We start from the raw sequence: 22,859 nt of genomic DNA on the forward strand, positions 1-22,859 counted from the left end.
AGAAAAAGACCAGTATCTTCGGTGCCTAGCCCTTTAACGTATGACCTAAAACAAGACAGAAAAAAGAAGGAACAAAAAAAAAGCAAAGCCCCACACAGGCCAAGCAGACCCCCGGCCTCGCAACTGCGCTCAGCCCCGCAGGCAGGGGCGAGGCTGCCGTGTGAGGAGCGGGCTTCCCTCCACGAGTTTCCAAGTTTCCATATTTAGGCCGCCTCCAGGTTTCGCTGCTCTTTAAGCCACTCTGAGGAATTAAACCAGGGCCACTAAAAGGCGGGGGGGGGGGGAGGGCCGGCCTTCGGCAAGGAGAAGCCGCCTGCCGTTAGCCTCGGCTCTGTCCTCCGAAGGGAGGGTGTCTGCCCTCAGCACGCAATCCTCCTCAGCATTTATGTGGATTTACAAAGGCACATCTGTGCGTGTTGGAGGGCCAGCCTGACGTGTTTTCTGCTCGCAGCAGCTGCGGTTTCTGAGGAAACAAGGCTGATTTTCTAGTCAGGCTGGAAGGGCTTTTTTTTTTTTTTTTCCTCCCAAGCGCCTACGTGCGGGGGAGGGGGAGCGGGAACGGCGGGGGGAGGAGAGGCGAGGAAAGGAGAGAGAGCGGCCGCGCCGCAGCGGAGCCTTCGGAGCCGGCGGGGGAGGGGCGGGCCGCGCCACGCCGCGCGGGGCCTGCCGGGAGCGGGCTGGGGCTGGCTTTCCCAAGGCGGCTCTCGGTGTCGCAATCCCTCTCCCTGTCGGTTGCTGTTTTTTTTTTTTTTTTTTTAATTCGACCTTTGTAGTCGCGCGGCTGTGGCGCGAGGGGTCGGAACTGTCAAGGGGTGCCTCACGTCCTTTGCCAAACTCCCCTTTTAATCGCGCCAACTTGGAAAAACAAGCCCCGCTTAACTAAGTCCTCGCACTCCTCGGTCCTGCGGGGCGGATGGTCACGTTGTCCCCTTCGCGGGCGCCCCCTTCTGCTTCCCCGCCGCCCTCCGAGGGGGCTGGCTCCTCGAAAGGTAAACGGTTAATTTAAACGCCTCCAGTTATTTAAGCCAGCGGCAGATTTCCAACGCGATAGCGTTTTGCAGGGGATGAGCACATCTGAGCAGGGGGTTGTCCTTCTCTCTCCCTCGCGCGTCCCGAGTCCCTTTTCAAAAACCCGGCCCTGGCAACCAGTAAAAATAGATAAATTCCCGTGCCGAGGAATGATTAACTCCGGCGCTGACACGCAGGCCAGGGCGGCGGGAGGAGAGCAGGAGCGACGCGGGCAGGCGGGCGGGGGCAGCCAGCGAGGGGCCCGCGCGGGGAGGCGCCCGCGCGGCAGCAAACGGCCGCCCCCCTCAGCCACCGCCGCCGTCTCTGCCCCCCCCTCCCCCCGCCGCTCTCCCGAAGGGGCCTTCGACACGCAGGTTCGCCTTCACATTAAATTTTGTAAGGCCTGTGCTACCTGCATCGTGAAAAGACACGGAAATTAATTAAACTTAAGGCTGTAGAGCAAACCCGGGGCCAACATGGGCATGCCAGGCAAGATCAAATGTTCCAAGTGAAAAACGAGAGCAGCCCTTCAGCTCCCCTGTTCTACCCACCCTCAATAAAACCCCCTAATAACTAGAAATTAAAGACTGGGGGGAGGACAGAGGATGAGAACTACTGCTGTTTCGACAAGGATGGGAAGAAAGAGGAGACCAGATAAAATGCCCATGGAAAGACTTTTGCTAAGTTCGGTAAATAAAGTACTAATTGACTGTAATAGGCAAAGGTGGAAGATAAAAGAAACATTTGTGCTCTTTGTCTGATACTAAGTGTCAGATAAAACTTTAATCCCTTGTAACTGGTTATTTTTAAAACGTCCAAACATTTTCCTGTGCACCCACCATAACAAATTAATTTCACTGATGTTTAGCACTTGAGATCGCTGTAGACAAGCAAGGAATTGATTCCGAGATATAAAAGCTAATGTTACAAATTTTTCAAACTTGATTGCTTACTATTAGGTACCTATGTTCATATTTAGTCACTGAAATAATTGGCCTAATTTTCAGAAATGATAAGCACTCACATTTTCAATTAATTTCACATCTCTGAAAATTAGGCCATTACGTATCTAAATTTGACCTACGTTTGAAAATTTTGGTTGTATCTCTGAAAACAGAAAAAAATAATCTTAAAGTGATTACAACCAAATACTGGCATAATTACTTAACATTAAATATGGAAAGACTGAAAAGGGAATATATATTTATTGGATGATGGTATCTAGTGCTACAGAAGCTACATGACAATTGCATTAAAAATATTCAAAGCTCTATTTGAATCTGATACTTAGATTGGTTCCACTTACTGCCATGGAAAAAATTAATATAAACAACTCCCACCCCAACAGAAAACAAAAGCCCACAATTTACAAATTGTCAGGACTGACCCAAAACATTTGGCCATATTAATCACACTTAATGCACATTTTCCCACAAAAGAATTAAAGAAAAAATATCACCTCTGCTTTAAAGGGGAGAAAAGGCAAACCGGGTAAGGGCTGCATGTGCATACATACCCCAATGAATATAATTTAACTTATTTCTAACTGTACAAGGGCTGTTTTTCCCACAGTTTGAAATGAACTTTTCTGCAAGTTTGAGCAAGGCACAAGGGTGGCTCTAAAGAGTAGTATTAGAAACAGAGGAAAAAAGATTATTGAGAAATGCCAAAAATAATCATGTTTCTTGCCTTCTGCCAGAACTGGAGTCAGTTTTACCAAGCAGAAGCACTTAAAAATTCTGTGTTTGGGCTCAAAACAAGGGAAAAAGCTTTACAAAACATGAAACTTTTAGGAAACAACTTTGGATTCTTTTTATATGTCTTCTCGTTTGTGAACCTGTAGTAGGTACTTAGATCATTATTCTCACATCCCTCCCCCTCCATTTTACAAGAGCTAAAAAATGCCCCCCTACAAGCATTGGAATGTAGAGGCTGAAGGGTTTTTTTGTTGTTGTTGTTGTTTTGGTTTTTTAAATTATCCAAGAAACACAAATCCAGTCCCCGTTCTATCCTCATCTCTTCCCCTCCTCATATCTTCTTCCCCTCCACCCTCCAATCCAAACCCTGAAGCAGACTCCCAAGTCAAAACGCCCTGGGAGCAGGCAGCCAGGCTTCCCAGAGGACGTAGGCTTCTGCCTCTGCCTCGGCCCCAGGCAGGGCAGCGGCAATAATCGCTCCTTCTGCCGCGTTCACCAAAAAAAGGTGAACCCAGTGCCCTGCTGTAATCGTTAGGTAATATCTTTAGCTTGATCTAGGTCCTTTATGCAGGGAAAAATCAAGTGCAGTGGCTTTGAAAGTACTAGAGCTCCGTGTTGTTAGCAGGCCTCCTAGGCATATAGATTGCAGGAGACAATTTACGGTTTTCTTCCAGGAATCCTGTCCCAGCCCTATTGCAGTTGGGGAATGCGGCAAGCAAGGGCAAGTTGTGGGCTGCGTTCGGGATGGCCAACGTAAGGTAAAATTCCTAGCCACAATCGTGTAGTTCTCAATTGATTTAACAAAGCTGAAATCCTTAGAGGAACCTAAGGGTTACCTTGACCTGCTAAATTGTTTGAAAAACCCAAGTTATCTCATCCTCATCATATTACCTCATGGTAGTTAACTTGCTAAGAATGCTGCTCTTTGATGACAAGCCCTTAAAGGCACAGTGCAGAATCTCACCCACTGTACTTGCGTTCCCCATAACAGCTTTGGGAGGCCCTGTAGGAATGATGATCTGTCACTTTATGTGCCTCTGCAGGCTCTCTAAGACTAGCTCATCTAATGGTCAGTGTTAACGGCCAGGGGGGAGGTGAAAAGAAAAAAAAAAAGGCTTCAGGAACTGAACGACACGGAGGACGAAAAATCTAGTAAGCTTCTCCGATGTAGGGGGAAAAGCACAAATGAATGGCCACCATCTTTTCAAAGAGAACACCTGCACTTTATCAGTACTTTAATATGCACAAGTGTAAGTTCAGATATAATGACTTGTAAGCAGTAGATGTGACTTTAAATAAGGCAGAAGAAGATACTTTTTTTCAGTCTTGTACTATGTGGGCAGTAACAACAATTGAAAAATCAAGCAGCTATAGCTCACGTACAGAAAGAAAACGGTTTGTTTATACTTAAAAAACCCAAACATTTAATATGTAGACTATACTGGCTTACGATGTCTTCAAATGAAAACACTAATGCTTTGTATGTATGATTTTCTAGAACTGCCAACAAGACCATTACGAGATACAAAGCATAAAAAAAAAGCCATCCCTTTCAGTGCCTGTTAAACAGAAAGTAACCCCAATTCCTTGAAAATAAGCTTTCCAAAACTCTAGAAAAGCAAGAAAATTCCCTTGCTGGTAACTAAATCTCTATTTCCAAATCTTCAAAAATCCAATAGCAACATTTAACACAACACAATCACAAAGCTCTGAAAACTGCTTTTAAAAAGTTCTAAGACAGCCTGTACTGCCTCATAGGAATTACTCACATCTCTTTCCATGCTCTGGAACTAACACTTGAAAGGGAAAATAAGGTATATATGCATAAATATTTGACATACTGGTCCAATCCTTTTAAAACTTATGAAAATACAGAACGTGAAAGGAACCAACCCAGACGAACGCCTGCATGATTAGATGAGTGCTGCCTTCCATTCCCTTCCTTTTACCACTAAATGAAATTGTCATTAGCAGAGTGTCAGGCCCAATATCATCAACTTAATAAAGCAGGATTGAAACAGGAGACTAAGCCAGTTAATGCAGTCCTCCAAATGCAACCCATATCAGAAGAAAACTGTTTGAAAGGCATGGTGCTGCTTCTAGTGGAGGAACTAATAACTAATAGACTGGGCACAACTCTTGAAGAAAAAATGCCAAGGTACTTGTTTCACCGCACAGAACACTGAAAACCTACATCCTATAAAGGTATGGGTAAAGAAGAAACATGATAACAATACAGAAATGGGTTATTTATGATTCAGTTCAAGTATCTCAAAACTCTTCAGTAATGAACAATCAGCAGACAAGTAGTAGATAGGTTAGGCAGATACAACCTTGGGCACTTTACAAGACCAACACTTAATTAATTACCACCGCTCCTGGATATTTCCCTTTTTCCCCCCAGTTTGAACTAGTGTCATCACCACTGTTCACATATGAGTGGGAAACACCCCCAAAACACAATCAGTTTACTTGCTGATCACACCAATGCACTGTATGCAAGGAAAATCCTTACATAGACTACACACGCTCCCTGACAAGGTTTCTCTGAAAAGAAACCTCCTATGGTAGGTGTGGGCAAAAGTGAGAATTCATGGTCATTGGAAGTAGTTCAGTCTTCTTCAGGGACTGGAAAACTGGGATTGTTTTAATACTGTACGAAAGCCAGGCACTCAAATCAATATGAGGAAAGCCAAAGAAGTTTCAATGTAGCAATTCAACAACCTACTGAAGTTCTCATCTTCTCCCATGCATCAAGAGATTTACAAACAGAGCTCTACATGCTCCATAGCACAATGGGACCAATTTCTGAAACAAGAAACCTGTAACAAAGCTAATTTATTCCATCAGAATGAAATATCCTTCATTAGGTTCCCCACAACCTTTCATAAACATGGCTTTATTGTTCAAGCATAAAATTCTTCAATAATTGTTTTTAACTACATTGTACAGTTATAGGTAAGTGTTCTTGTATAAATATTGTCTATGTGTACAGTCTCATTGTGAGTGAAACCATACGCAAGCACAGAAAGCCTAAGAAAATTTTATTTTCTCAGCAGTATCTGCAGAGGAGGGAGACAAACATGACCTCCTCCACGTGCCCTGCATATGGCTACGACATCATTGGTGCGTGCTCTTCCCCTTCAATTCCTAACCTGAGAAATTTTTTCCTAAGGTACTCCACGGAGAGGGATAACAGGATGGTTTGTGAAAATATAGGAGAATAACACACCTTAGAGGCAGAATGGCTATGAGTAAATAACCTTTCCATCTCCTTTAAATGCCTCTCCATGTGAGCTCCAAATTGTACTTCCCACAAAATACCATTTACCTAAAGGAGGGTTCCAGAGTCCATGGGAGATCAAAGCTCTGCTCTCCCAAAACCAGCATCAATCAGCCAGGCTCCAACAGGGTGCAAAGCCTGGTAAATATATGAAAAAAACCCTCTAGGTTTGAATGTTGAAAAAAACGAGAGAGAGAAAATCTGCTAGCATTACCTGAGCTATGGTGGAGCATGCCTTGGTCATCATGTGCCTTCCACGTTTCTAACCGACCCTCACAGCATCATTCAACTAGTGACAGTCTCTGTGTTGAGAGCACGAGGCACTAAGAGTTTCTAGTCACAGATCCAGAAAGCTGAGGGAGTCCTCCTGATAGAATATTTTTTTCTTTTTGTCTTGATCACAAAACATTTAAGACATAAAAGGAAGCCTCAAGCCCTTAGAGGAGAACATGAGCAGATAGGCTGCGGAGACTCAAATGGAGTTCTGACATGGCCTCAGGAGAAAACTTCGCTTGCATCCTAGAAGTTACCTTGTCCTGAAAAGTACTTAATTAAGGGTCCACCACAAGGCCCTGGATATCTTCTTTCCTTTTGGCCCAGATTATATAGGCATGAAGACAACCATCAGCTTCTCTGCAAAAATAACAGAGAGGATAAGTGGACACTGACTGTAACAGATGAGTAATCCAGAAGGTAAGGCTGATACCGACATTTCACTTAAGGACCTACTCCTCAGCCAGAGAAGAGATTGCATGGATCCTTCAGCGATCTCCAGAGGGTGGGGTGAATTAGCACTGGGAAAGTCTCTACTTGTGAGTTCCAGGCAGAGAGGGAGAGCAAGTGCAACCTAAGCAAACTTAACAGAGCCCACTTCTTTTCAGCTCAAGCAAGTAATACAGAATCCTGGGCAGAGCAACCTGAAACAGGGTCATGTTTGTTTTGTTCCTCTGCAGATACTGCTGAGGAAATAAATTTTTCTGGCTTTCCATGCTTGCATATGGGTTCACTCACAATTTCAGCCACCCACCAAGCTGAAAAATGTGGTTTCTTTGGCTATATACATCCATTTAAGATATATTCCCAATCTTCAGTGATTTGTAATTCAAGACTTGCTGAACCAGAGGTCACACATCTTTGTACTAAGTAACATTTGATGCAGTTGTCTTCCACTAATTTGTCCAATCTTTATTTTGAACCCATGTACTTTTTTGGCATCTGCAACATCCTTCAGCAAAGATACCTACAGCTTAACTTGGCTCTTTTTGTTTGCTTTCAGCATGCTGCCTTGCTTTGGAAGAGACAGAAATGGGACTGGACTTCACAAGTGTTTCTGAAATGGCACCTCAAGACAGGACTTCTGCACATGCACATTTGGTCCCAGAATGCAAGAACATGAACGTGAGTCCTAAAGCACTCAATATTCTTCCCTCAGAAGTGTCCCTGCTAAGCCAACCACCCAAATACTAACATTGATATATATACACACACACACATATATATTAAAAAAATGATACCTTTTATGAGCAGAGGACCTGTTTCTGTGCAGACGTTAGGTGGGAATCAGAGGATTCCAGGTGCAGCACACTTCCTGCACCCGTCACTTGTTTCCATTACTGAGCTGAGGCACAGTGACAGTTGTGAACACTGGAACTGTCACCCTGACACTTTGGTGCTGGAATTACAAGCTAACAGAGCCCAAAACACAAGAAGTTGGGGGCTGTATGAAGACGACAGTCTTTGTTGGACAGAGTCTATGTCCAGGAAGTCTCTTACTGAAAAGCCAGCCTTTCAGCCTTGGAAAGCACAGTTTGAAAGGTTAAGTCACTTCGGCATTTGAGATGCTGAACCACTATCTTAACTTTTGCCTTAGGAGAAGGAATGAACAACTACTAGAACTTGTTACATTGACTAATTTGCATTTGCCTTACCAGAGGAAGAATATTTGTTGGGAACACCTTGGTTAAACATGCACTAATCGATTAAGTGCAAAATACAATTTACTTTGACTGTTTAAATCACGATATTTCCCAAAATTTGAATTCAGCATTATTTCTAAGGTAAGGTAAATACCTCTTAAAGTATTACCAAAATTTTGGAATGACTGCCAGTATTTCATTCTTTTACAAAACACGTTTTTCAGAGGAAAAAACCCTCAAGACAAACTGAAGCCATTAACGTCATCTTAAAAGGAAAAAAAAATGCATAGGTTTATCAGTCCTATCCATTGAAAGACATTGTATAGGAGACGAAGTTGTTATAAACAGTTAATAAAGGTTATTTTTATTTTAACTTCACTGCCCCCATCCCAGTTACACTTTTATCAAGAGTAACTGCAATAACTTTTAAATTTGATAAATCAAATTAAATAGGAAGAAAAGAAAACTTGCACTGGCTCTTTCTTGTGTTTCTTGTCTTTAAGGAAGGAGGCTTAACCTAATTCTGTTTTAAAGGGGTAAAATAACTATTGGACTATACGGCCAGACTTCTTGGGCTAATAATGAAGACAAGCTCTTCAAAACAGGAGTAAAGTACAAGACAACTTACTACAGAAATGGTGTTAACTCAAATCCAACTATGACAGCTCAGAGCTATCAGGCAGATGTCTTCTCACCTCCACAGCATTAGCATCTATGTGTGTGTCTATATACACACATATAAAAATAATTTCTTAATGCATTTCTTTTACAGAAACTACCATTCAAAGCACTTCACGAGCTGGAGGGTATTTTAAGCAGGGAAGAATGATGATTACAAAGGTGAGGGAGATTTACATTAAATTTGGCTGTGGATCTCACAAACTACCTTTCAATGGAAAATCATCTCTCTTCTACAGGGCACGTAATTTACTTGTCTTCACAAAAGGCAGCTGACACTAACGTTACAAATACAAGGCTCTTTGAGTCTCAATTACAGGAATTAACTTCATTTGGCCTGCCTGGATTTTGTTCCCTAGCCTTGCTGCACCCATGTTTCAATGCAAATTCTGAGCTCAAACACAAATGGTAGCAAATGTTAGGTTATTGGTAAAATAGCTTTATGTATACACACACACAAATACATCGTTCTCCTCAATAGACCTCAGCTAAGATGATGTACAATCTTTCACTTTTCAAGAGCTAAAAGTTGTGTTGCGTCTCTCAGTACCAACTGCGTAAGTCCATATTACCTTACTGAAAAACCATCCCGACCTCCATGTCACAAAGGCAAAATCTCAAAACCACAAGTGAGCAAAATGAGACCCAGAGTTCTACAATGGACATAGCATTGTCTTTAGCAACGAGCTGTAGTCCGCAAAGCGTGCATGTCCCAGCGCACAGTGCTCCACACTGCACCTCCACAGTATGAAAAATTAGAACTGCTGCACTAGATCTACCGCATTTTACAAAAACCAGCAAATAAACACTGTGCTTTCTATAGTTTGTGTGTTATGGTCTTTATGTAAACCTGTGTAAAACCAGATTTTGTTTGTGTAATACAGGAAAAAGCATACTTCCAACTAATCAAAAAGACGCCAATTCATATAATCCAGTCAGCTTTCAGTCATAAAGACAGGAAAACTGATTTTCACAATTATTCACAAAAGCTGTTACGTTTAAAATAAGTGGTTATTTTCAAAGTGAAATGCAACACATTAATGTTATTAAGTATCTTAATACCTGCATTGCTTTTATGCTTTGGTATGTATTAAAGCAATGGAATACAGCTTTGCGAGATGTAATGATACTGAATTTTCCATCTTTTTTCTCCAGTTCTCTGTGTGTGTGTGTACGTGCGTGCACACACTCTCTCTTCTCCCTCTCCCCGATGGTACTTGCACAGTTACAGTGTTTCAGTGAGTAAAGTCTGAAGAAAATTTCCTTTTTTCCTCCTCTGCTTTCACACAAGCATCTAGAAGAAGAGTAAAATGAGGAGGGAAGGTTCTGCTAATGATCCAGTTTGCTTCAAGTCATCAACATCTCAATTTTCATTTCACACACACTCCCCAGCTGGTGCACATAAATGACCAGTACACAGCACCTAGTAAGAGAGTCCATTGATGAGAGGAAGAAAACAAAAGAGAGAAAAGGTTAAGGGAAGACTGCAACTCATTCATACTCACTTTTCAGCAGCATTTGTTAGAAAAATATATTCCCATAAACAGGGATGTATTAAAAGTTGTATGCTTAATCACAAACAGAAGAGGACAAAATATTTATTTTTCGTGCAAAATGACAGGCTATTGGATGGCTCTGTTTATCTTTGGAATTAATAGCATAACCATGGTATCTGAGCTGTAAATATATGCAATTAATAAATGAAAACTTGCTGGCTGTAAGTCTCTTCTGAATTTTGTAAGTACTCTTCCCAAAGTCCCAAAGAACAATGTTTCCTTAACAGTTTAATATTCTGACAATTTCTGTACCTGAAAACCTGCCCTATTCTACACTTTTTGTTGTACAGCAATAATTAAATCCATTCTTTAGGGCTAAATGGTACTAGTATTTACCTTGACTTCTACCTGCAGCTGCTACAAACCGACTTCTATGGAACCAGTCATGGTAATGCATGTTGTTTGCTGGGCTGAGGGCTCAGGAGAGCGCTCCATTCTAAACTTCAGTTCCATCTATCCTACATGAAGGAACCGACGTAAATCAGTGTCTTGCTATGCCTTGGCTTCTACAGCCTCCATGTTCCAAAAATCACAGGGGGGAAAAAAAAAACCTATTTGTCCTTTATCAGACTGTTTTTTAGAAAGCTTAATTCCTTACTCCAGTAACTTTAAAAAACCCCCAACTAACAGAAAAAAAATTCTCACCTTGGTATCTCCCACACAACAGCCCCCCAAAGAAGTCAACTCAACAGCTGTGCTGCATCAGCACATAGGCAAGAAAATGAAAGGAGAACAGGGAGGCAGGCTTGTAAGACACATACTGCAAGTAGAAAGTTAGCTTGTAAGCGGCATGTAAGCCTTGGGGCCTTCTCCAGGCCCTGGAAAAAACAAAGCAATTAACAGATAACCAAGCGGAATGATTTGTTTGCTTGTTTGGGCTTTGGATTTTTTGTTGGGTTGGTTTTTTTTGTTGTTGTTGTTTATTTTTTAATGCTCAAGAACAGAGATTATTCATAATTTGCAGATTTCCTAAAAAGCCAAGGCAGCCAAATAATATAACATTGTTATTTGTACTTGTTAACAACAGCAGCAGCAGCAATAACAAAATACTGGAAAAGAAGAGACAGTAGGGAAAGGAATATGATGTTTCCTTTATTCCCCAGCATTTGGAAAATGGCCTATAGGGAAACACCACTGATTATTTTTCATAGAAAAAACAACAGAAACCGTGCTTAGTCCCCCACCACTGAGGATTAGCTGCTCAGAGAAAAGATTTTTCATTTTCACACATGCACACGCTTATACACACGCTTGGTTTAGATAAATTTGCACAAGCTGCTTTAACTAAACTGATGGGAACCTTGGCTGCATCTGAAATACATGGTTATTCTCATGGACAAGAGGGTGGGTACTGCATGCATGTTGTTCAGAATTAGACAGCAATTCAGGCCTTCAAATTGATCTGGGAAGAGCAACCATGCTTTTATTCAGTCACTTACTATGAAGCAACCAATACTGTGATCATGGTAATAAACTCGGATGCAAGTATGTGTGCAGGCAGAAGAAGAAAGAGGACGTATTTTCATTCTTTTTCCTTTTTAGATTTTAATAAACACAACCTCAATTTGGGCATGGATAGAGCCATTTAACTGTCTGGTTTGGTTCACATGAAAGCATAATTCACCTTCCTTCTCTTCTTCCCTCCTCCTCCCCTTCTCCCTTCATTTGTTTGCTCTTTCCATGCCTCCCTTATGGTCAGATTTGACAAAATCTGAAAATTTTATAACATCTTTCAGAAGTTACCTAAGAAATACATCTGAAAAACCTCCATGACTATGGAACCAGAGCTCAGGGGGAGATCACTTCACTCACCATGGTTCACTCTGTTTTCATGTTCAATTTTTCATTACTAACTACAATTACATCTCTGCAATAATACATTTAAAGGAAAAAAAAAGAAAAAAAAAATCATTTCCAGGTCAGCAAGTGCCTTTTGTATTGTTTGCCAGATTTAAGCCTAGCTCAAAAAAAGCCAATGGTGGGTTTGGGATAAAGAGCCCACTCATCCTCCACTGGTAGAAAAAGTCCAGTGGCATCAAACTGATGGAGAGAAAGGAGTGGTATCATTGGAAAGTCAAGTACAAGTCTGATCAATTCTTTGAGACACTACTAAACTGCATTTCTAAAGAGACTTTTACAGACTTATACTTACTGTAAGTCACATATGCTCTGTATTAAATATAACCAAATAAGCTCTAATCTTTGAGATAGTCAGATGTTGTAACATGTGAGAATGTAATCTTCTGTAAGAATCTTTTTGCTATTATACATGTTTTGAATTTGTGTATAGAGCCTTCCCCTCTTGACTACATGGTATGCACATTTTGCTTAATTTTTAGAAGTATTCTTGTTTGCATATGGTATTCCCAAGGAGAATTAATAGCTTCCTACAAAACACATAATTCAGCTGTCTTTTGCCATTCTGCAAATACTACCAACCGTACTTCAGTACACAATTCTGAATATCTTAAAACTAGTAGCATTCTCACACTCAACATTTTCCAGTAAAAAAAAAAAACAAAACCAAAAACAACAAAACCAACCGAACAAAAAAAACCCAAAGACAAAACAGAGTTTTCTGGCACTCCATATAATGGTCTGAAAATTCTTAAGTTCATGTAAAGTCTCTTATCAATTGTCAGTACATAAGAAAGGATTTTCAGAATAGTTCCTGTTTCTGTATATACCATTTAATTAATTAATACTTCACAATTATATAAATGCAAAAAACCTAGGCTCACAGTAAATTCTGACACAAGTTTTCTACAGATGAAGAAGTGAAGATACCAAGAACTTAAGTGAAAGGTAATGTTATAGAAAAAACTAGTTGCTGCACCTAGAACTCCCTTGATGCTTAAGAGCAGAAAACCTTCATCCTCGACTCCGTAAAAATGGCAACCCCCTGTCTAACCCCAAAGTAAAGTGTTCGGCCTCTTCCTTCAACACAAGTTCCAAGCTCCCTTCCTGGACGCACCGGATAGCCTATTTATCAACACGCTGCTTGGAAGCAGCTCGTGCATCGCTACTGCCAGGGGTGCTGTTGTGGGAACCCCTCTCCTGGAGCCTAGTGGCAGAGAGTAACTGCATACAACGTGCAGAAGGAAGAAAGCGAACCATACCCACCTGTCATCGTGCATTTTCCATTAGATTTATTCATCAATAAATCAAACTGGGATGCGGGGGCGACCTCCTATCTTCTGCTTTAGTTTACTGTGGAACCTTGTCATGACTACAAGTGGCCAGGACTTTGGTTTTACATCTCATCTGAAGGGGGCCAGCAAAAGGTATACTGTCCCCTGACGCACTGCTGGGGCATTGATTCAGCACGGGTTTAGAGAGAAGAGTGTCACCTACTGAATCACAAATACCACTTGCTAGAGCAGTTTTTCTTCTATGTGTCACATCTAATCAGCATAGCACAATTCTCACAGCTGCTAGGAAGGCTGATAACATTTTCTTTCAAGGAACTAAAATTTAATTTTATTCAGGCAAGATACTAGCATTGCTGGAAAGAAAGGCTTTTACCGAGATTTGGAAGAGCATTAACAAAATGTTATAGGGCCATATGGCCTTTAGTATTCTGGCCAAGCTGAAGACCATTTAGGGGTAGTTTGAGATGCGGAGGGAGTTTCACCACAATGGAAAGATCTCTCGTTGTAAGAGTGCAGAGTTGATGAATACAGAGATGGGTGACACACGCAGGGGCATATCCACACTGCTCAGCAGATCACCTCTTTATTTTTTAAAGTAATATCCAGGACTTTTTTTTAGATTGAATTTGCTATTCAAAACAACTTAACATGAATGTTCTTTTAGTATTAGTGATAAATCTGCACAGCCTCCGTGCAGCGTGGAGCACTGAATCCATGTGGCTAAAAAACTGGTTATGCAAGCAAGGCATATGCTTGAGGGGATGAAGAAAAATTGGCAAGATACAGCTTGCCAAGGCATGCCACACATTAGCTCTACTTTAAAACTGTTAGCAAATTCCAGCATTTGCAGTTCATTTTTGTCTACAGATACACAGAACGGGATGCATCTTCTTTCAAGAATCATCCTGAGATGCCCTCCCCTCCCCTATTTTTGATCACATCTTCTCTTTGAAATTAATGGCCACCTTTCTCAGATGATGTCATCTCTAAGCTAAATAACACTACGTCCTTTATTATTTAAAATTAGGTATTAAACAGAAGCAAACATTTTTTGTAAAGTAATTACTGCACATTTGTGCAGCATACAGCATTGTTCTTGGAAATGGCTTAAAACATTGTACAAACACATAAAAGAAAGACTGCACACATAGGATACTGCCATGTTATTTTAAAGAATTGCTTTACCATAAATTGCCTTTTTTTTTTTTTGAACCTGTGTTCTGAATTGTTTCTAATTGTAATCCTGGGGATTGGAGGAGTGGGGGGTAGAATCAGACAGTACCAGAAATCTTAAGGAATCAATATCACCTACAGTGTTTCTGAAGTAAATCTCTTACAATGACCAACTAAACAAAATACGTTCTGTGTTTAAAACATGAAAGCAACTAAAATGTTAGAAAAATGTTAGTTTCTTATTTACAAGTAGTGCAGAAAGTAGGTATTAGGTATTGACCCAATCAATTAATGTTTATCACGGGATGGTGAAGTATAAAATCTTGTCTGGAAAAAGAAGCTAGAGAAAACACGTAAAGGGAGTAAAGGGGGGGGACTGTCTGGAAAAATACACGAGAATTACAATAAAGTAAAAGATGAAGCATCAGATTACATCACTGAATATCAATGTTTACATTCCAGTCTTCCTTACAACAATAAATTTTCCAGAAACTTTTAGAAAAACTCTAGATTTTCAATACATATTTAAAAAGTTAAAACGAATATAAAATACTGGATTGTTAAAAATCCTGTTCAATATATCCAGACTATCTTCCTCCTCCCCAACGTTACACTTAGCTTTCTGCTAACCTCCATCAATGCAGTTAACATAATTACTGAGGAGTGTTATATTTAAGCTTCTGCTTTCAAAGTGACCATATATTTAGTGTTGCACCTGGAACCCTGCAAGCAAAATAGGAAAAACAAAACAAGCCCCCTAGTATTTTACATTAAAACATTGCATTCAACCAAATTCCTGTCTCCCCAAGTCGCTTCTGTGTGTTCTTTTCATTTTTTTTTAATTTTTTTTTTTTAAGAGGGAAATTAATTTCATTAATAGTAATGATGTAGGTCGTCTTTCTCTTCCCACTCTTCCATTATCATTCTTTTGAATATAGACACACCAGTTACTGTGAAGCAGAGATTTTACCCCAAACTTTCTGGAGTTCCACTCACACTGTAACTCCATAAACTTACACTCCCTAAAGCAAAGCGCAGGGTATCTTCCCTATAACCCTGTTATTCCGCCCCCCCCCAATATTTGTTCACGAGAGACAAAAATGACCCCATTTAACATTTTTGGGGTCTGCAAAGCTATTACCCTTGCTAAACACTCAGCAAACATGTAATTTACCCGGCAGCATTAGACAGAGTTCAAGCTCTTGTTTGGCATGCATTTAGTATCCCAAGCCCATGACATTTCAATGCAAAGCAGGCTTCCTGAGAAGTAAACTAATGCTAATCAATAGATCTGACTCAGTGAAAAGCCTCAGACTGATAAAAGAAGGCATCAAACATGAAGACAGATCATTACCTCGTCTAGCAGCTGTCTATCATTTCCAGCAAGGTGCAAAACTGTTTCTTAAAACATCACTTTAACTCAGTTCAAACTGAAGCACCATTTCAAAAGCAAGCTCGGTGGGTTTAGTGCCCCTATGTTACTAAAATTGGTCAGATCCCATTCAGCAATTGCCAGAAACCATTGTTATTAGCACCGCTCAAAATACTTCCACAAAGGCTGTTTTAAGTCTCCGCAGAGAGACATTTGGATATCCCCTTTAAAGTCAGGTACTTTAAAGGTTAAAAAACAAAACAAAAAAAAAACCAAAACCCAAAACCAAAACCCCAATGAAACTGTAAAAAGGCGAAGAGTTTCTTGCTATGTAAAAGGCTGTAGTCAAAACTGATCAAGTTTTCTCCCTTTGCTCTATGTAACAGGTGTTAAGAGAGACAGCAGTTAACCCTTGAGCCCAAATTCATTCCTGATAGCAGTATTTGCTTCAATGAGCTTTCAGGAGCACAGATTAATTTGGCTCTCACTGCGAATAACAGCCTATCAGTGGAATATTTAAGATATTTAAAATTTTTAGTAAGAAGCAAAAGGAGCTACATTAACATTTGGAAGGAAGGGAAAAAAGCTTGCATGAAATCCTACCTCTTTTACAAAAGACTTCTTTTTGTGCCAAAGTCATACTGAAAGCTGGATGAGCATGGTATCAAGTAAGATTCATAGCTAGCTTTGAAAACAGTACCAATAAGTCTAATAATCACATTGAACACCCAGCTTCCCCAGCTTCAAAAAGTCTTTTGGTAACCTCATTCATTGTAACTTAAGCCTCTATGTCAGTTTACAAGCACCTTCATAGAAACAGCCAACCCAAACTGAAGTTTTGCAATATAAAAATGATGTGTAGTTCTCATGAGGGAAAATTTCATATGTATTTGCTTCGGATTGCAGTCAGCTTATTTCAATGAACCCTTCCCTCTAAAAAAAATACACAAATTTCAAGATGTGTCATGATTGTTTAGAATATGAGCACTGGAGGTCATGGATGTTGAAGTATGTACTTCAGGAAATACAGGCTGTGTTTTTACAAATGCTCATACAGTAAGGATATTCTATGTTCTTCCAAGGTCAGGTATTTTTAACACCCCTACGCACAGAGTCCTGTACGTTAAAACATTATATTAGGTCACAAAAATAGGATCAAAAGTTAAGTTGTGAAAATTGAGGTTGCCGATGTCAACTCAGATGTGGTCTTCTTTCCCTGTCACCTCCCATTTGTTCATGTCCTAGTTCTGCTATCTTTCCCGTGTGAAGCTCTTGGTCTTACTCTCACGGCAGACATAGAGGCTTCACCCTCCTCTCCTCCGCATTCGTGTCTCTACAGCTCCCTGTCTCTGCTCTCCCTGTGGTCCCCATTCCCGGGGACTCAGGCCCTGCGTTCCCCCTGCCCTCACACAGCGTCACCCCTCCTCTTTCTCTGTGTCCAGCCTTTGCTGCCTCACCCCAGCACCAGCACCACCTCCAACGCTTATCTCACTCCTGCCCTACCACGGTGCAGCTCCAGCTCCTCTACGGCTCCTCATCAGACCTCGGTTTCTTCCTCCTACTTCTGCCCCTTCCTCCAGCCAGTCATCCTCTCTTCTCGCCCCCACAACGGGTTTCTCTCCCTTCCCGCAGCTGCCAACGATCCCTCCGTGCCACATCCTCGCTCAGGTCTTACGCCTCACCTCTGCTTTCAGAGCATCGCCAGGCACAGCCCACTGCTGCTAGCACGGGTGAGAGCACGATGCTGAAAGGCTCTTGGAGGAATTTAGCTACGCTCCTGGACCGAGCAGGAGGCATCACGAACTTAGATCTGCCAGGTGTGGGTAACATGGGCAGATTTATGGCAACGCTAAGTGAGCTACCCCGCACGCCAAGCGCAGCAGCAGTTCATTTTTAAGTTTCTACTAAAAACAATGGGACTGCAAGGTCTGTTTAAAGAGGAGGGGTTGTAGTGTGTTTTTTTTTAATATGTCTAAACCCCTTTTTCTTTACACCCATTTTTAAAAAAAGGCTGAGCTGTTTTTGCGAAAGTTTCAACATTTTTAAAAACTATCTGTAAGCAACTTAAACCAGGCTCTTACAGTAGGAAATGTCAGACACCCTGAATATTAGCGCTATCGCGCCTGCCCATAATAATTTCCAAATTAAATTTAGATCCTGTGGTATATCTTCACCTAAACAGATTTCCATAACCACCAACCAGTAACTCTTATTTTAATTTAGGAGCGCTGTGTTAGATGAATTTGTTCCCAGACTCAGACTGTGCGGCTAGCATCCCAAGAGACACTCCCACCTCTTCCTGGGGATAAACAAGCCAGCCCTGGGAACATGAAACAAACAGCAAGAAACACTATTTAGCTTTTATAAATTTTAATAAACTAAAACACAGGATTGAAAGCTTGAGATTTTTTTTTATTTACTATTACCCTGAAGTGAAAATGGGGCAGGGAGGGGGACAGAGTATTTTTTGCATATACTTTGAATATATAAATATACCATTTTTGCCATTCAATACACTTCTATCTACCCATCCTTTTTTGTTTGCTTTGTTTTTTAAGCAGTCTGGCATTAGGAAAAAATCTACCTTTTTTCTTTTTTATCTACAAGAGGAATGTATCTACAGTAGGCTTCATAATCCTAGCAGATATTTTTCATGGTCGTTCTTCAGTTTGTGAATCGGGCAATTAAAAGTAAGTTGTGTCACTGCCATCGCCATTTTGATCATCACGTGTGAGAAGTTACTGTTCTACTTGGGAACTTGTTCTGGAGTCTGTCCCTCAGAATGGCACATTGCTTTTTACTCCTTCCCTTTCCTCATTTTTGTAATATTATAAACATAAATATATATATAAAGAGACACTTATATACATTTCAGCTAAGTAAGCAATTTTTGACATTCCTAAATACTTACGTTTACAAAGGATATTTGTAATTAGAAGGGCCATCTTAGCCTATTTTATCACTGCATCACTAATACTGATTTCTAACGTATTGCTGTGTTACACAAATGTGCACGTGAGGTATGTATTGCTGGGTGGGAGAGGACAAAGGGGAACATGAGGATACATTAAGTATCTTGGAGAGAGTGGAAGACAATAGACATATTACCAAGAAATTCAATATATATTGTTCAGAATGGGTTAGTATCAGCTTTTGAAATCCAAGAATTGCTCTGCTCTATCATATAAATGAGAAATGAGGGGGCTGCAGATGATAATTGCTACTCTGACCTTCACCTTCCTGGGTTAAGCGGTCAGAAAGGAAAACTTTGTAAATACCATTAGTAAGAATGCAACAAATCTGAAGATCCCAAACTACTCCAGAGTACACTGGGTCTCCAGTGACCCATACCAGGATTTTTTTTCCTGGAATGGGCTATCTCCTCCCATCTTTTGCAGGCTCAAAAACTCAGAGAAGAGAAAGCTGCCATCTCAACATCAATACCTGAGCTGTGTTTTTCTCTCTTCCTTTCCTCAGCTATCACTCCTTATTCACTCCACATGGTGGAAGAGAGTCTCATCTCTTCGAACTTGTCTCCACTATTTTCAAAAGAGACAGGGGGCAGCGGAAAAAAGAAGAGAGGGAGGGAAAAAAAGAGAGAAAGAAAAAGACAGAGAGGACACATCAAGGTGAGTTAGATTTCCACATCATTTATCCTACAAGAAAGCACATGTTTTAATCTACCCTGAGCCAGACACAGGCATTGTTAGGGTTGCATTTTGTCTACAAAGCTAAAGAAGTAGCGAGTGTAGTATTATGCTGCTGTGTCAGTCTAGTTTGACCAGTTTCACAAGTTCGCTAGAAAAGGAAGTGTGACATTTTCATTTAGAAGAACATGAGCAAAGCTTAAAAACATGGCTAGGCATGTTGGAGTAAATGGGACGGTGTGTTTCTGAACAAGAGAACCTTATTTTAAAATCAAGTGAACATTTTAACAACCGATGACAGATTTGCCTGAACTTAAAATCTGAATGCAGAAAAACTTCACTGAAGATAATGGAAAAAAAAAAGGAGAGAGATTTCAAGAGGAAAAGAAAGGTTATATATTGCAATTCTAGTTCTTTGATATCCACGGCTCATATGTACCCTCCCACAGCAGGTACAGATACACCCTGTCACTCAGGAACAGATGCCCTGTACCATTACTTGTCTGGCATACCAGTGTGGTCCTCCCACACGCTTACTCTCCTGCGCGTGTAAACCAGAGTGTGCTCCGTGCCACGCCAGTTTTTAATCCGATTGCACTATCCCAAAGACAGGAGTTTCAAAAGGACTTTCAGGCGGGAGAGGGAAGGGAGGGAAAGAGGAATGCAAAACGTGAATGTTCATGTGGGCTGTGTGTTGTAAAGAACATCAGTTACCAGCAAGTTTCCAAACCCATGTTTATATTCGTGAAGGGCAAATGCAGAGAGGTCCAGGAATAAGCCCCCTTCACACTCGCAAACCTGGTAGTGGTCCCAGAATCTTTTAGGTAAGGAATTGCTGCAGGACTTTCCTCCCGGAGTACCCTGCGCGCCCGGCAGGAGCTGAGCTCCATGAGGTTTTGGACAGAGTTCCAGGCGGGTACTTTGAGGACATCAGGAATGGCGGTATTCCTCAGTGAGGCCAGAGCAGTAGCTTGAGCACGCTCTGATGACAGAAGGGAACTCCACCCCGGCAGTCCTATAAGAGACTTTAATGCATCTGATTATCCAGTTGAACAGTCTCTGCACGGATATGGTTACACTCTTTGTCCTTTCATTATTTGCTACAAATATCTTCAGGGACTGATCTGCTTCGTCACTATAGGAAGAACGAACCTTTTGACATTTGAGGATGCAAAGAGGGGCCTTGGCACTGGAAGCAAGTGGTTTGGCTAAAAACACACAGGCTGACAGCTGGGTTTAAAAGGAATTAAAAAAACACCTTGCAGAGAAACTCCAAATGGGGCACAGGAGCACCCTGTCCAGCCAGAGCACTGTCTGAGAAGGATCAGCAATAAGGGCCTGGATTTCTTCCACCTTCCCGGAAAAGGCAACTGCAAAAGGAACATCACCTTCACAGTAAGGTGAAAGAAGAAACAGATTCTTGTGGATTGAAGGGCGGGCCAAAGAGAATTGAAAGAGAGTACCTGGGGTGGCTTTATCCATCACCACACAAACAAGATCATTTTAAAAATAAGCTAGAAATGCCTGTCCCTTTCACGTAATCCTGTCATCACGGGCAGGGATAAGAAAATTCTGCTCCCTCAGCCCTCTGTGCTCACAGCCAAAATGTGCTCCCTCATTAAAAATGAAGTATCTGTCACATCAAATCTCAGCCAGACAGAGAGGAAGGGTTTCCAGTGTTAGGGCTGTCCAGTCCTGAAGAACAGACTTCCTTGCTGGGATGTGAACCAGTTGTCCATAAACTGAGATGTTTCCGCATACTAAGGGAACCAGCCATTCCTCACAAATCAGGAAATAGTCGAAACCCAGGATTTTCGGTTTCATGTCAGTTTATGAAGCTACACGGTTTAAAAGGGCTGCACATAACCATATTGATGGGGGGGGGGGAAGTCAGGATGCCAAGACAAACAACACATGGTCTAAAACCTACGCTGCTGCACAAAGACCTTTGAGCCACTCAATCCAGATTCTCTACAATGATCTTTAAAGCCTGGATGCAGCTAACCTGTTGCTTTTTGGCGTTCATCTTTATACCTCCAGCTCTTAAGGCATAAAATGCTGCTACAGAAAGGCTGTAAGATTCTTTCATCAGGCAGTTGTTCAGATAAAGTGAGGAAGATAGTGAATTCCCCTGAGGTAGGAACAGCTTTGTTAAGGTGCTCACTATAGTAGGCAAGGAGACAATTTGGAATTATAAATGGTCTTGCCTACCCTAAGAGAAAGAAAGCATCTGCGGGATGTTCTTACAGCTGTATTAAACCAGAAACCTCAAGATCAAAAAGACATGAACCAGCCTTTTACCTCAAAAGCCAATAAATGGAGCAGCCAGGGTCACTACCCTGAACTTGAACTTGTGAATTATGGTGCTTAGTTTTTCTAAATACAGAACCAATTTAAATCTGCTACTCCTCTTCAGTTCCATGAAATACCTGGTTTAGGTATCTCACACACTTTGTAGTGCATGAAAATTATCTATAGGGCAACCTAGCATCACAAAGGTATTCACTATTTATGTGAAGTAACTTTAATGAAATAATCAAACGGGGGTAAAAAAAAGTTTTGCGGAGACAACGCGTACAGAATAACTTCTGATAATGGTGTGCTGGACCCATAAGTCCGACATTGCATGGGCTCCTCGAAGAACTCCGTCTCCAGTGGTAAAATCAGTGTGCACTTACTACACAGTATCACTGCAGAGGAAGAGAGAAGATTATATCTAAAAATATATTTATTCACATTTAATCCACATCACTTCCCAAGGTGTAATAAATTTTAACAGTTTGGAAATCAGATGCTATAGGTAACAACATAATAATCAAGGACAGCAAAAAGGATGTCGGAAATTGACCAGTTCTGAAACACCTGATGTTGTGTTATGAATGGTTTCCAAAACTATTACTGTATAGAGAGCTACTCCTAATCTGCAGAAAAATTGGGCTGCTATAGTTTATGTATATCATTAGTTACAGATGACGCATACCTATGAAAAAAAGTTACAGTAAAATAAACTACCTAAATTAAAATAATCAGAAGATAAACATGACAGGAAAGACAGCTAAATAAGAGAAAGGGCAATCTGGCATAAGCAAAATGGGTAAAAACTCCCAGTAACAACTGCACTTAAGCTGGAAGAGAGAAAAAATTCCTAAGTAATGGGATGACCTTCCAGTCAGGGAACCGAATGCAAGAAGGTCCCTGTCCAGAAGGAAATAACGCAATATGCTATGCGCAGAACCAAGTAACAGATCTTGCATGATCTTCTGTGATTACAGCTTAAGGGTTCCTCATCTGTCCCACGTGCAGAGCTATTCCATCACCCAGGAGTGTGCCCATGCGTGTTGCTGACCTTGTCATAATGTTTATTTCAGAGTAAATGT

The 22,859-nt window shown here is 41.1% G+C and overlaps 1 protein-coding gene across 22 annotated transcripts in view; it reads right to left on the bottom strand.

Moving 5' to 3' along the window:
- The window catches only part of ARID1B (AT-rich interaction domain 1B), a 336,572-nt gene that overhangs the window by 164,016 nt on the left and 149,697 nt on the right, over positions 1–22,859 (bottom strand). For 2 of the 22 annotated variants that reach the window (XM_075146095.1, XM_075146099.1), the window contains one exon: positions 482–6,621. The exons of 16 other annotated variants lie outside the window; for them this stretch is intronic. Coding sequence is in view for 4 of the 6 variants with exons in the window: in XM_075146099.1 (XP_075002200.1) it covers positions 6,613–6,621 (9 nt within the window). In the remaining 2 variants the exon portion in view is untranslated. 4 more of the 22 variants (XM_075146094.1, XM_075146100.1, XM_075146098.1 and 1 more) reach the window with 3 other exon arrangements.

The sequence above is a fragment of the Calonectris borealis genome, chromosome 3 (genome assembly GCF_964195595.1).
Source record: "Calonectris borealis chromosome 3, bCalBor7.hap1.2, whole genome shotgun sequence".
NCBI classification, from domain to species: domain Eukaryota; kingdom Metazoa; phylum Chordata; class Aves; order Procellariiformes; family Procellariidae; genus Calonectris; species Calonectris borealis.